The sequence below is a fragment of the Erinaceus europaeus genome, chromosome 12, assembly GCF_950295315.1.
Source record: "Erinaceus europaeus chromosome 12, mEriEur2.1, whole genome shotgun sequence".
In the NCBI taxonomy this organism is placed as follows: domain Eukaryota; kingdom Metazoa; phylum Chordata; class Mammalia; order Eulipotyphla; family Erinaceidae; genus Erinaceus; species Erinaceus europaeus.
This window is the reverse complement of record NC_080173.1, coordinates 43,009,473-43,023,111: the sequence shown is the minus strand read 5'-3', so window position 1 is coordinate 43,023,111 and position 13,639 is coordinate 43,009,473. Positions and strand designations below refer to the sequence as shown.

General features: G+C 39.5%; 1 protein-coding gene across 1 annotated transcript in view; it reads right to left on the bottom strand.

Annotated features, from left to right (window-relative positions):
- Positions 1 to 1,239: 1,239 nt before the first annotated feature.
- The window catches only part of LOC103119405 (leucine-rich repeat-containing protein 37A-like), a 52,141-nt gene continuing 39,741 nt past the window's right edge, over positions 1,240 to 13,639 (bottom strand). Inside the window, exons 9-14 of the mRNA XM_060202495.1 lie at positions 10,125 to 11,902; positions 7,948 to 8,052; positions 2,719 to 2,777; positions 1,932 to 1,986; positions 1,707 to 1,849; positions 1,240 to 1,601 (exon numbers count right to left, since the gene is read on the bottom strand). Of these exons, the coding sequence (XP_060058478.1) occupies positions 1,499 to 1,601; positions 1,707 to 1,849; positions 1,932 to 1,986; positions 2,719 to 2,777; positions 7,948 to 8,052; positions 10,125 to 11,902 (2,243 nt within the window). The 3' untranslated portion in view covers positions 1,240 to 1,498. The remainder of the gene's footprint in view (positions 1,602 to 1,706; positions 1,850 to 1,931; positions 1,987 to 2,718; positions 2,778 to 7,947; positions 8,053 to 10,124; positions 11,903 to 13,639) is intronic.

Here is a 13,639-nt window from a genome sequence, read left to right as displayed (position 1 = left end):
GAAAGACACCTGCAACACTGCTTCACCAAGCAGTGAAGCCTGCAGGTGGGGACCACGGCTTGAACCTGGGTCCTTGTGCATTGTAGCATGTGTGCTCAGCCAGATGCACCACCAGCCAGCCCTCTGTTTCAATTTTAACAAATTTCCATACATTTATTGATTTCTTACTTCAAAAATTGGAGCTCAAATGCCTTCCTCTTGGAATTCAAACTGGAATGAATGACAGATTTTAATGTAGTACTATGGAATGAACCCCTGGTCTCCTTTATGAATGAGGCTAAACTTTCTCCTAGCCCAATTTTTATTCTATATATTCTCTCTCCTTCTCCTTCTTTCCACCTCCTTAGATTCACTGTTCCTCTAGGGGAATCTGTGCTGTTGTCCCACAGTTGGCATCATTTCCAACTTTTATTACTAGAGCACTGGCATTTACTTGTCTTCACTTAGGTAAAATACCAAATCTTGCTCATTGAAAATTTCTTCTGATCACTAATCTGTTTAGCTCTTACTGGCTTACTAATGTAAAATGTAATGGAGAAATCTTTGCATCTTCAGCAGATTGTGCTGGTATTATCCTTTGGAATCACACGTACACCCATGACCTATATTGGTACATTCAGTTCAGGGCTCAGCTTGGGGGAGCTGAGCAGGATAGTCTCAGTGGGGACAGGAAAGGCTTAAGCAGTGCAAGTACATGGAGAAGTGGCTCTACCAAAATGCCTGAATTCTGAAATGAAAGCCTGAGGTGGGAAAATAATTATTGCTCTCACAATCTTCCTTTGCCTTAGCCCTCCAGCTTCTCTCTGCTACCTAGTTGTAAGTTGGAAATTTTGAAAAGAAATGTCCACTATCTTTTAAGGCTGGAGAACTCCCTGCCAGGAAAAAAGACACATGTGTGTGTGTTTGAGAACTCAGGAGAAATCTTGACCTGACAGTGGAGGTGGGATATGGTCCAAATACTTGGCAGCTGCAAAAACCCTATGAGAGATGAGAAGTACGTAACCGTCTGTGTGCAGGAGGTCCAGTATACTGTAAATGATGGGTACTTTCTGGACAAGAGGAAAAGCATCAGAACAGGTTGTTACATAATTATCTGCAGCCAAAGGATGCCATAGTTTTTAGTGCCACGGGACTAGTTACATTGGGAAAAAGAGGTACAGGGGTGCCTATTTGGTCTGTTTTATTGGGGGATTCATGTTTTACAATAAACAGTAAATACATTTGTTGGAACATGTATAAAAGTTCTCAGTTTTCTGACACTGCCCACATTCCCTCTTGTGGTAAACATTGGTGACCAGGAGGGATTTCAGCTTCGGTTCTGCTTTTCTTGGCTATGGCCCTTGGCACATAAATATTCAACCAAGTTTCAATTCCTTATCACATTGCTAGACTTATGAATTTACACATTTTAATATAAGATTAAGTAGGTATTTTACAAGCAACACCTGAGAAGCTATTAGAAAATAAAATTTTCAGGTGGCCTAGTGCAGGGTGTGGTTCACTCTGTGGCTGTCTCTTGTCCTCCCTCACTTTCCTGGCCCATCTCTTCAGCAGTGGACTCTGAACCTGGAGTCTTCTCTACTATGACTTCACTGAGTGACCTGAAAACAGAAAAAGAATGTCAAGCATTTTCTTTTAAGAGGAACTGCTAAACTTTGCAATGTTGCTTCATTTAGGCAACTAAAAAAAATTCTCCAGTCATTTACTCTGGCTCCTTCTTGAAGATCTCCTCTTCATCAGAAGAATCCTTGTCGTGTAACTTTTCTGCCATATTTTTCTTGCGTGTGGCATTGAGAGGCCTATACATATCTCTAAGCCAAAGTGGCCTCCTCATCCAGAAAAAGCCCTCCTGAAAAAGCCAAATGGAAATATTAATTCTGCATTTCCCACAGCTTTCTTTAGCTACAATACTCTACCATCCTCAAAGTTACCTGACTTTCACTGCCTGATGAGTATTTCTTACAAAGCAGGAATGATAAAAAGCCCCTTGGAGAAAAACATATATACAAATTAGTGATTTATTCATTTTAAAATTTTTTTACAGTGTATTATCTCTGGTCTTGTTAGGACCAATGGGTACCACAGTCTATAATTACAATGAGAAAAATCACCACAGAACTTGGAACTTTAAAAAAAAATTTACTTATTATTGGCTAGAGACAGAGAGAAATTGCGAGAGAAGGGGGAGATAGAGAGGGAGAGAGACAGAGAGACACTGCAGCCCTGCCTCACCACTTGTGAAGCTTTCTGCCTGCAGGTGGGGACCAGGGTCTTAAACCTGGGTCCTTGCGCACTGTAATGTGAGCACTTAACCAGGCATACCATCTCCTGGGCCCCCAGACCTTGGAATCTGAAAATAATTCCATGCATGCTAGGCTTCCAGGAATTCACATGTGTACAAAGTACCGTACACTGGCAAGATAGTTCATCTGGGAGGGTGGTGTGCTTTCCTATGCATGCAATCCAGGTTTAAGTCTGCAGGTACATCCCATTTGTCCTGTGAAACTTTCTCTCTCCCAAATGTAATACAATTTTTAAAAAATCTTAAAATTCTACTCTGAATGGCTGCCACATGAGCAACCATGAAGGTGGCTTAGTAGGCAGGCCTTGTATGCTTAAGGCCCTGGGGGCCCATCCCAACAGTGCATAGGCTGAGCAATGCTCTAGTTTCTCTCTTGTTTCATTAACAGATAAATAATTTGCAAGACAAATATTTACCCTGATTTTCTTTCTTTGCCCTCCAGCTGTTCTTCCCCTGATGCTTTATGAGAATAAATCTATTTTAAAACAAAACATGATCACGATTATTTAGTATAATATCTCAAATCTTTATTCATTTTTATTATCTTATCCACCTAGTCAGATAACTTTGGGACAGAAATTCTCTCCTGTTAGGCTTTTGACTCTTCCATAGTACCTACCTTAGGATCTGGTATATAGCTGGCAATATATTTTATTGACTATACTAGATAACATTCAATAGATAATTCCAAATAATGACTTTCTTAAAAGGAGCTACTAAAATCTTGAACAGATTGTTTTTTTTAATTAAGACCCAAAGTAAGGTGTTTATTATTATTGCCACTATTCATCATTGATGAGGATACATTTAACCAATAAGAAAAAATGAGGTTTTAGAAGAAGAGACAAACATATCTAGAAATGATATCCTAAAAGTTTAACAATCAACAACAATTTTATTGTAAGTCACATGAGAATTCAGTTAGTGGCTAAATATAGTCAGCAGATCAATACATAAGCCTCACCAGTTTTCTTTTTTCTTTTCTATTACTTATTTATTAATTTGATTCCAGGGTTATTGCTGGGGCTTGGTGCTTGCACTATGAATCTGCTGCTCCTAGAGGCTATTTTTTCCCTTTTTTTGCCCTTATTATTGTTGTTATTGTTATTGCTGTCGTTGTTGTTGGATAGGACAGAGAGAAATCCATAGTGGAGGGGAAGACAGAGAGGAGGAGAGAAAGATCGACACCTGCAGACCTGCTCTACTGCTTGTAAAGCGACCCCTGCCCTTGCAGGTGGGGAGCCCTGGGCTCAACCAGGATCCTTATATAGGTCCTTACACTTTGTAACCTGCTGTGCTGCATCCTGGGTCCCTTCTTTTTTCTATTTTAGCTTCCAGGCTTATCACTGGGGTTCGGTGCTGGCACTATGAAGCTACCGTTCCTAATGGCCATTTTTTTCTTATTCTTATCTTTTTTTTTTTTCAATAGGACAGAGAGAAACTCAGAGGGGAGGGATGACAGAGAGATGGAGGGAGAGGCTGGGTAGTGGCACGCCTGGTTGAGTGCACATGTTACAATGTGCATGGAACAAACGTTCCAGTCCCCACCTGGAGGGGGAAAGCTTCAAGAGTGGTGAAGCAGTGCTGCAGATGTATCTCTGTCTTTTCTCTCTCTTTTTACACATATATTTTAAATGATTTTATTTATGTATTAATGAAAAACATAGGAGGAGAGAAAGAACCAGACATCACCCTGGTATATGTGCTCCCAGGGATTGAACTCAGGACCTCATGCTTGAGAGTCTAATGCTATATCCATTGTGCCACCTCCTGGACCACTCTCTCTTTGTTATCCCCTTCCCTCTCGACTTCTAGATGTCTCTATCCAATTAATAAATAAAGGTAAAAAAAATAGTTGAAAAGGGAGTGGAGAGGAAGACACCTGCAGACATTCTTCACTGCTTGTGAAACATCCCACTGCAGAGGGGGGAGGGGCTCAAACGCAGCTCCTTGTATTGGTCCTTATGCTTAGTCCTATGTACACTAACCAGGGACCAGGGGCATCACAGCCCAGCCCCCACTAGTTTTCTTATATAAAATAATTAAAATTAGAAAGATTCCATTTACAATGTCAATAAAATGAATAAAGTATATAGGGATAAATAAAAATATGTTAAGATATATTTTCCTCTAATATTTAATGAAGCTTTTTTTTTCTTTTTTTAAATTTTTAGAATAGTGTTCAGTTAAGGAAAGAGACAGGGACTTGGTGTTTTAGTCCTCAAAACAGTTAAGCAGCTTGCCTATTACTTATTCATTCTTCCGAATGAATGATTAGAACATTAAAAGCTAACATTTCTTCTTTCTACCTCCACTCCTTGTTCTTTTTTTTTTTTTTAGTACTTCCGGGATTACTATGGGACTCCATGCCAGCACAATTTCACCACTACACCCAGACATTTTTCTTTCTTTCTTTCTTTCTTCCTTAGAAGTGTGTGTGTGTGTGTGTGTGTGTGTGTGTGTGAGAGAGAGAGAGAGAGAGAGAAAGGGAGGGACAGAGACAGAGAGAGAGAGAGAGACAGGAAATTAGAGATGTCACATCACAGAACTGGTAAAACTATCCTGTGCAGGTGCTCCTATGTGGTGACCAGGGTAGAATGAGGGTCTTCCTGGGTCCATACTCCCAGAGGGATAAAGAATAGGAAAGCTATCAGGGGATGGGATGGGATATGGAGTTCTGGTGGTGGGAATTGTGTGGAGTTGTTCCTGTCTTATCCTATGTTTTTTGTCACTGTTTCCTTTTTATAAACAAACATTAAAAAATAAAAAAAGAATCACAGTCCTCGCACAAGGTAAATTATCTTCTTTACCAGGTAAGCCATCTCCAAGCCTCTAGGGTAATTTTGAAATATCTTATAAACATATTGGTCTGTTACTTGCCAGACTGGATGCTGCTTCGAACACTAGGTTCCATTACTCTTCTCTGCTTTAAACACCAATATTGTATTCTATAGAGAAAACACTGCATGGTCTCTGTCCTCAGAAAGCTATCTAAGTAGAAAGAGGAAATTTTGAAACCAAAAAAAAAAAAAATACAAATGCAAGTTGAAAATAAATTTTAAAAACACAGTCTAAGAGTCTATAAAGATACAAAAACAAACAAAAAAAGCAAAAGGTTGCATGCCACCCAGAGACGTGACAGTATCCTCTGTGTATTAGCCAGTAACTATTAGAGGCCTTTGCAAAGCTGATCCTATGCTAGTTCCTAGTCTCACAACTTTATAAATCTGACTCAGCCTTCATCAGGAGAGAACTCACTTCTTCCTATTAGAGCAGTCTCACCATATCCACATGACAGGCTTGACAACATAATAGGGAGTGAAATGACAGTTTGATAGGGAATCTGTACCTACCCAAGGGACTGTCTTCTGGCAAAATCAGAAAACTACTTGGTGAAAAACACAGTAAGATCTGAATCTAGTGTTTAATGAAAAATACTGAGCTATGTGGATCCATCCACCTCCCCCACAGGCATATCCTAGGAAGTGTACATACATCTTCTGTCTGATGTACTACCCTGGGACTCTTGGGAAATGCTTGGATGGGAACAGCCCATGTTGGTTGCATCCTCACCCTTTTCTGTGCTTATCTAGCTACTGACCAGCCCTCTTGAACATACACATGCTTCTTAATAAACACATCCAGTCAGGTTTGAGCCAAGTCTGATAGACCACAAATTCATTTGGTCCTGACATGCTCCATGAAGTGTTGACCCTAGTACTTCTCCCAATTTTTAGGTTCTCAGGGAGAGAGAGGAACGTCTCAGGATGGTCTTGAAAAATTAGTGATAAAACTCACAGAAGGACTAGGACCAGGAGAGTTTTAGTATTTGAGAAAGACTTTTATGAAGAAAGATGAACCTGAGTGGTATTTGAGAGGCTCATAGGCCTTCTGCAGGTAGAGGGAAATGAGATAATTTCCAATGGGTAAAGGTATGACAAAAGCAGGGATCACATGGTATGAGTAAGGTATAGTGAGGCATAGCTTTGATTGGAATAGAGAGCTGTTATAACAGGAGAAAAGACAAGGCAAATTAAGTTCGATTGGGAGAGTCAAGACTGATACCCTATTAAAATTCTCTTAATATCAGCATTTGCTGAGTGAATAACCATGATGTAAATTGATAAAAAAAAAAAAGGTAGGCTTCAGAAATAGGCTACAGTAAATATGGCAAGTTTTACAGAATACTGTTATAGGATTCTATCTGCAGTGCTTTAACTTATTTAGACAATGCCAAAACTTATATAGACACTAGAGCAGAAAGCTGCTAATAAGTAACTCTAATGAATCAAATACCACCTTTATTTTTTAGCCATGTCCTTTCTTACAAAGTAAAGTATAGCTCCATTACGGTGGCAATTATATGAAATTCTCATACTTTCAGCTAACAAGGAAAATAATTAGTGGTAGAATGACAATAACTAGTGTTTATATATCAAACCACTGGCATCATTTAAAGAAATTTTACTATTACACAATTTCTGGCCTTCTTAATTTTAACTTTTGAAAATAGACTGCTAACAATCACGGTTTCAATGCCAGGGAGATCTCCTGGGCATAGTTTTCATCAAAAGTCCCTGTGCAATACTTAAAATAAAAGAACACAGCAAGGCTCACTTCTTGTGACTGAAGAGAAATACCCATAAGTAATGGAAGGAAAAGTGACTTTGGGCACATGGCCTTTGAGTAACAGGAATGAAAGACTGCTGGGGGGTGGAGGTGGGTGACCAGATAAAATAAGAGTAACTAAAGGAGCAAACATAGGGAGGGCAGAAAGGTCAAATTGATATGACCAATGTTGGGGAATCAAGGCCAGTCATCAAAGACCTAGACACAAGAACAGAAACTCTAAGCTCTCAATCTTTGATGAATGCAGAAAAAAAGAGTTGAGTGGGAGAGGTCAGGAAGAGAAGGATGAGTATGGGATGACTCCCCAAGTAGGTGTACTTGGGAGAAAGGGTTAAAATGGAGAACAGTGGACAAAACTTGGACTGAGGGTGGTATACTGCACCAAAGCAAGGAACCCTGGGGAGGGAATGGCCTGTAGGGAGAGGAGCTTGGGGTTCTGGATGTCAGGGGGATAACAGTGTGAATATGTGGCAGACACCTGCTATGTAGAACTGGGAAAGCTTACACATGTATAGACAAATGTGTTATAATACATTAACCCCCAATTATTTATTTACTTTTTAAAATCAGTGATGTAACAATGATTCACAAGATTAGAGGATAAGAGAGGTACAATTCCATATAATTCCCACAACCAGAGTTTTTACCAGAGCACGGATCACCTCTGGCTTATGGTGGTGCAGGGGACTGAACCTTGGATCTTGGAGCCTCAGGCATGACAGTCCATTTGCATAATTATTATGCTATCTATTTCCACCCCCTATTTTTTTTTAATAAGTAGATATGCAAAAAAATGACTTTGGTTTTCAATTTGTGGGCTCTGGTCTGGGGAGATAGCACAGCAGTACTGTATATGAATTGCATCCAAGGATCATTCCCAAGCACCAACAAAGGACAAAAATGAACAGTACGTTGGTCAAACACACGATTTGTGGCTTCTGACTGTCATAAAGGCAGAATATACTCTGCAGTGGGACTATCGCCTGGCCACTTCTGGAAACTTTAATTGTTCTTACCTCAATGAGACAGAAAATTATAATCAAAATCATCACGACTACAGTCACAGATATTGCCAAGATGAGCTTGTTGTTGTAGCCATATCCTGGAACTTCTCTTGTAAGCTAAAAACATTCAAACAAACAAACAACAACAACAACAACAACAACAAAAACACACAGTTAGTTTTTTAGAACTAACAGATGGGAAGAATGAGAGCTAACTAATCTTAAACCTATTCTAAAGTATAGCTAACTATGCTTAAACTACTGTAAAACTCCATTCTTTCAGATTAGAGTAGTAGTTTATAGGTTCTTAAAGAGCATACTAAATCTCATGTGTTACATAATCCTACAACTACTATTTTCCTCTATAATTCATCTACTATGTGTTAGGTCCTTTTTTCTACCTGAGGAACAGTGGGACCATTACATAAAAGAACAAAATGGGAGATTACTGTTTTAGCCAAATTCACACAGCCAAGACAAGACAGAAACTAGGAGCCTATGGTCTTCCTGATGGAGTGCTTTAACCCTTCTGTTTTGATTTTTTTGTAAAGTGCACTTGAATACCAGCATTCATTTAATTTTGTTTTGTTTTGTTTGTTATTGGATAGAGACAGAGAGAAATTGAGAGAGAAGGGGGAGATAGAAAGGAAGAGACAGAGAGACACCTGCAGACCTGCTTTACTGCCTGTGAAGGCACTCCCCTGCAGGTGGGGAGCTGGGGGCTTGAACCAGGATCCTAACCAGTCCTTGTGCTTTATGCCATGTGTGCTTAAACTGCTGTGCTACCACATGACTCCCGTTAATTTAATTTTTAAAACATATTTATTTATTTATTTATTTCCTTTTGTTTCCCTTGTTGTTTTATTGTTGTAGTCATTGTTGGATAGGACAGAGAGAAATGGAGAGAGGAGGTGACGACAGAGACGGGGAGAGAAAGACAGACACCTGCAGACCTGCTTCCCAGCAGGTGGGGAGCCGGGGGCTTGAACCGGGATCCTTCTTCCGGTCCTTGTGTTTCATGCCACCTGAGCTTAACCTGCAGCGCTACCACCCGACTCCCGTGTTCAGTTAACTTTACATAAATATTTTTAAATCAATTTTCAGTGTGGAAATAAAATATAACTGGAATCATCTAATTTAATGAAATGCATCATCATATGAAACTTCAACTAAAACCCATTTGAGAATCGTGTTAACATCATGCAAAGGAATACGTTTTCTAAGATCTGACATTTTCAACAATTGAGAATCACTGTATTTTGAACATGGAAATGCTGGGGGTAAAATTAGGCCTCTACAAGGCAATGAGTGCCACCCCAGCATGCTTCACTTCAGACTGTGCCCAGAGACTTCAGGTGTGGAATGACAACCCTTAAGCTTCATTACTCATGGGAGACCTTTCCTTTCATAGTATTCTCTAATTCCACTCCAGGTGGTTCACTTCCTAACAAAGTTCCAAAACCTAGATATAGACCAGGTCCCATGAGATAGAGCATATGTTCACACATATCCATAAATTAGGGCAAAATATATACCTGAAAGCAGAAGTACACTAGAGTTTGCAGTGAGTACCCCCCAACACTTCATCTGAACTATGTCAGCCTTTAGGTCCATAATTGTTCAACAATTTGTTTGGCTTTGTATGTTAAACTCTCTTTTCAGCCACCAGGTTCAAGATGCTACCATGATGCCGACCAGACTTCCCTGGACAGACAAACACACCAATGTGTCCTGGAGCTCTCCTTCTCCTGAGACCCACACTACTAGGGAAAGAGAGAGGCAGACCGGGAGTATGGATTGACCAGTCAATGCCTGTGTTCTGTGGGGAAGCAATTACAGAAGCCAGACCTTCCAACTTCTGCAACCCACAATTACCTTGGGTCCATACTCCCGGAAGGATAGAGAATGGGAAAGGTATCAGGGGATGGGATGGGATATGGAGATCTGGTGGTTGGAATTGTGTAGAGTTGTACCCCTCCTATCCTATGGTTTTGTTAATGTCTCTTTTTTTAAATAAATAAAGTAATTAAAAAAAATAGGTCTGTAAACCATGAACTGTCTCAGGGTAAACACAGAAAGCACAAGTGCCACCTGTGAGTATCTTCACAGGCAAATGGTAAATAGGCTAATAATGGCAGGACCTAAACTGACAAGGAGTCCAACCCCTCTGTTTTGTGAGTTATGCTCACCTCACTTGCTTCCTGCTCTTTCCGTTCACTCTGGGCTTCTGTGCTTTCATTGATGTAGTTCTCATTTTTCCATTGGTCCGTATCCCAATCTGCCTTGGACACCTTGACTTCCTGCTGCTCACTAAGAAGCTTCATCAGGAGGCCTGTTCTGGAGATGAGCTTGGCGCAAGCCAATTGCACTTGGCTCTGAGAGCAGTCCATTTTCAAAGTCCGGATAACATGAGCAATGAGCTTCCTTACGTCATTGTTGGGGATGAGAGAGCGCAGCTGCTGGTTTAGTTGAATTTCAAATTGCTCACCTGCGGATGACAGTGGTGGGAAAGTGGAGTCCAAGGGCTTGGGGAGTAAGAAGTCAGAGTCCTCACTGTGGTATTCCCACTGTGTTTCGCTGGTATGTGCAATGGCTGGTATGAAGTTGTCTGCAGTCACAGAAGAATCTGCAGTGCGAGGAGTCGTAAAGATTGTAGGGATAGTTTCATCTGGCATAGTCGTGCTTCCTGGAGAACTATTTGCTTCAAAAATATTTGGGGAAGTAGTTTTTGCTATAGCTTTATCTCCCACAGAATGGTCAAAAAGAGTAGAAGAGCCTGCGAGAGGATTCTCCTCAGCTAGTTCTCTTGAGGATGAAAATGCCTCTTGAGAAGGTGGATTTATGAGACTCCTCATCGCAGAAGACGGAAGCCTCTTTTCAAGCAGTTTTTTCAATTTCGTTTTCTTTCTGAACTGCTGATACTTTTTGACTTGGGGTGTTCTGCCGAGCAGGGGAGAGGGAATTTCATGAAAGACACGATTTATTCTGGCACGTGAAGCTTCTTCAGAAGCTTCCATATCTTTCACTCTAGCTTTTGCATCTTCTAAAATAAAAATAGTGTAGCTTAAGTCTTTTGATTTATTTTTATCCCCAGGTAGGGGTTTGGGAGCAGGGGAAGCAGATGGCCTGCCCATTATGTGTTGCTCCTCATTTGTTAATGAAGGTTGTGTGTTGGTCTTTTCCACTAATTTCCTGGGCTTCCCTTCTTTGTGAAACTGTTCACGCTCTTTAGGGGTTGCCTCTCCAAGCCTAGTTTCTTGGGCAGTATTTTCAACAAGTGGTTGAGTATTCTGTTTCCTCTTGCTGCTCTGATCATCACTCAGTCCTTTGGAGTGTCTTTCCTCTATACCCTTTGGACCTTTGAAGGCTATTTTCTCTCTCCGTAGCTTTTTCTTTGCACTTACATTTCCTATTCTGTTTTTTGATTGTTGGGCAGTCTCTAATTCCTTTTGAATGATCTGGCGTTTAAATTTGGGAACTAAGTTATCAGAATTTATAAGCATGGCAGTTTTTTCTTTCTTTTTAATTTCATTAATTTTTTCTTGAATTTCTGCATCTAACAGATTTTCCAGAAAATACAGTTTCTTAAGTTTATTTTTGTAAATTGAATTGCTGAGTGCAGGCTTAGGAGAAATGTCCACTGCACTGTCTTTCAAATGATCCAGGGGACTATCTCCATGTTGTGTATTTGAAAAAAGAAGTTTAATGAATGGTAGTAATATTGATTCTACATCTTCCAGATTTCCCTCTGAGAAATAAGGCAATATATAATTTAGTGCGCTGATAACATCATTTTCATCATTGAAATCCAGCTGCTCATTTATAAAGATTGGTAAGTTGACAACGTCATTTTTGTAAGTGGATGCCTTCTCTGGTTCAATAGTCAGCTCAGTGCTTGTGCTCTTCTTCCGAGCTTGCAATACCTTCATAAATGACCCTTCCGTATTCACTGTGGGTATTTCTCCATCTGTCAAAATAGAAGAAACTTGATAATGAAACAGTGATGAAATAGATTTTTGGTGAGCCATATTTCCCAGTCAAATCAATTAGTTATTAACTAAATTTTGAGTAGAGAGAACGAAAGTATGCAGTTTAAAACCAGTAGCTGGCACATTGGAGACCCGCTTCCCCAGAGCCTTGCCCTACTAGGGAAAGAGAGAGACAAGCTGGAAGTATGGATTGACCTGTCAACACCCATGTTCAGTAGGGAAGCAATTACAGAAGCCAGACTTTCCACCTTCTGTACCCCATAATGACTTTGGGTCCATGCTCCCAGAGGGATAAAGAATAGGGAAGCTATCAGGGGAGTGGATGGCATACGGAGTTCTGATGGTGGGAATTATGTGCAGTTGTGCCCATCTTATCCTATGGTTTCTGTCAGTGTTTCCTTTTTATAAGTAAAAAAAAAAATTAAGTTTACAACTTATATGCCTGAAAAACAAAACCCCAGTAGCTGGCAACAACAAAAGAGGAAAAGTATTTATTAAACTGTAAGACTTTGTAGGCTTATAGTGATTATTGGCAAGGTGGGTATACAGAACTGTGGTTGGGAGGTGCTATATGAAACAGTACCCTGCAATTTTATAATCTTATAAACCACTATTTTCCCCACAAAATAAAATGTAAAAAGAAAAAAAGAAAGTGGTTGTTTATTCAGAATATACCATAGCATGAAATATGGCCTCTGTATCTAGGTTTATTTTCTTGGTTCCAAGGTTTAATTGCCTAGTGCTATTGCAAAGCCATGGTTATTAGAAGGCTCAAGACTGGCAAGATAATTCAGTTGGGTTGTGTGCTTGCTTTGAACACACACGGCCCTGGTTCAGCCTATCTCTCACTGTACTGATGGTGATCTGATTTCTTTCTCTTTCTCAGTATCTCTGCTTCTGTCTTTTCATTTGAAAAAAAAAAAAAACCAAGAAAGAAAACGATCTGGAACAGTGAAGCCCAAGTGATGATCAAAAACAAACAAATAAACAAACAAAAAGAGGCTCAGTTAGCTGCTTCTATTTGTAGAATCAGAAACCCTCATGTTATGATCTATAAAAGAAGCCTCCTGTGAACTTACCACATAAGTGATATTGCTCATTATGCAGAAAGTCTGCTTTCTAGTCTTAGGGTCAGGAATAACTGTGTCTCCCTGAATATCTGTTTTCATGTTAAGTATACAGTAAACCATGTGATGTCTGATCATGTGTCTTTGAGAGGGGCCTAGAGCTGAATTTGTAAAAATACAGAGAAGTATACAATCTCCTGGGTAACCAAGAAGAAAATTTTAAGAAGCAAATAAAACTCTAATAAGATAGTACTACTTAGACTTACAAAATTTTAAAACAAACATAATAAATAAAAAATTATCTATAGTGGTTTGGAAGATGGCGCAGTGGATAAAGCTTTGGACTCTCAAGTATGAGGTTATGAGTTCAATCCCCATCAGCACATGTACCAGAGTGATGTCTGGTTCTTTCTCTCTCTCCTCCTTTCTCATTAATAAATAAAATATTTTTAAAAAAGATAATTTGTTTATAAAAAATGTATCTATATCTGCCCTATAAGGCAAAAGTTACTCAAGACCTAATATATATGATAATCAGTTTACAAACTTTGATGCACTATATAATTAAACACCAATGTACCAAATACAGAACAAGGTACACAATATGTTAATTAATATTAATATTAATATTAATTCCCTTTTATTTCC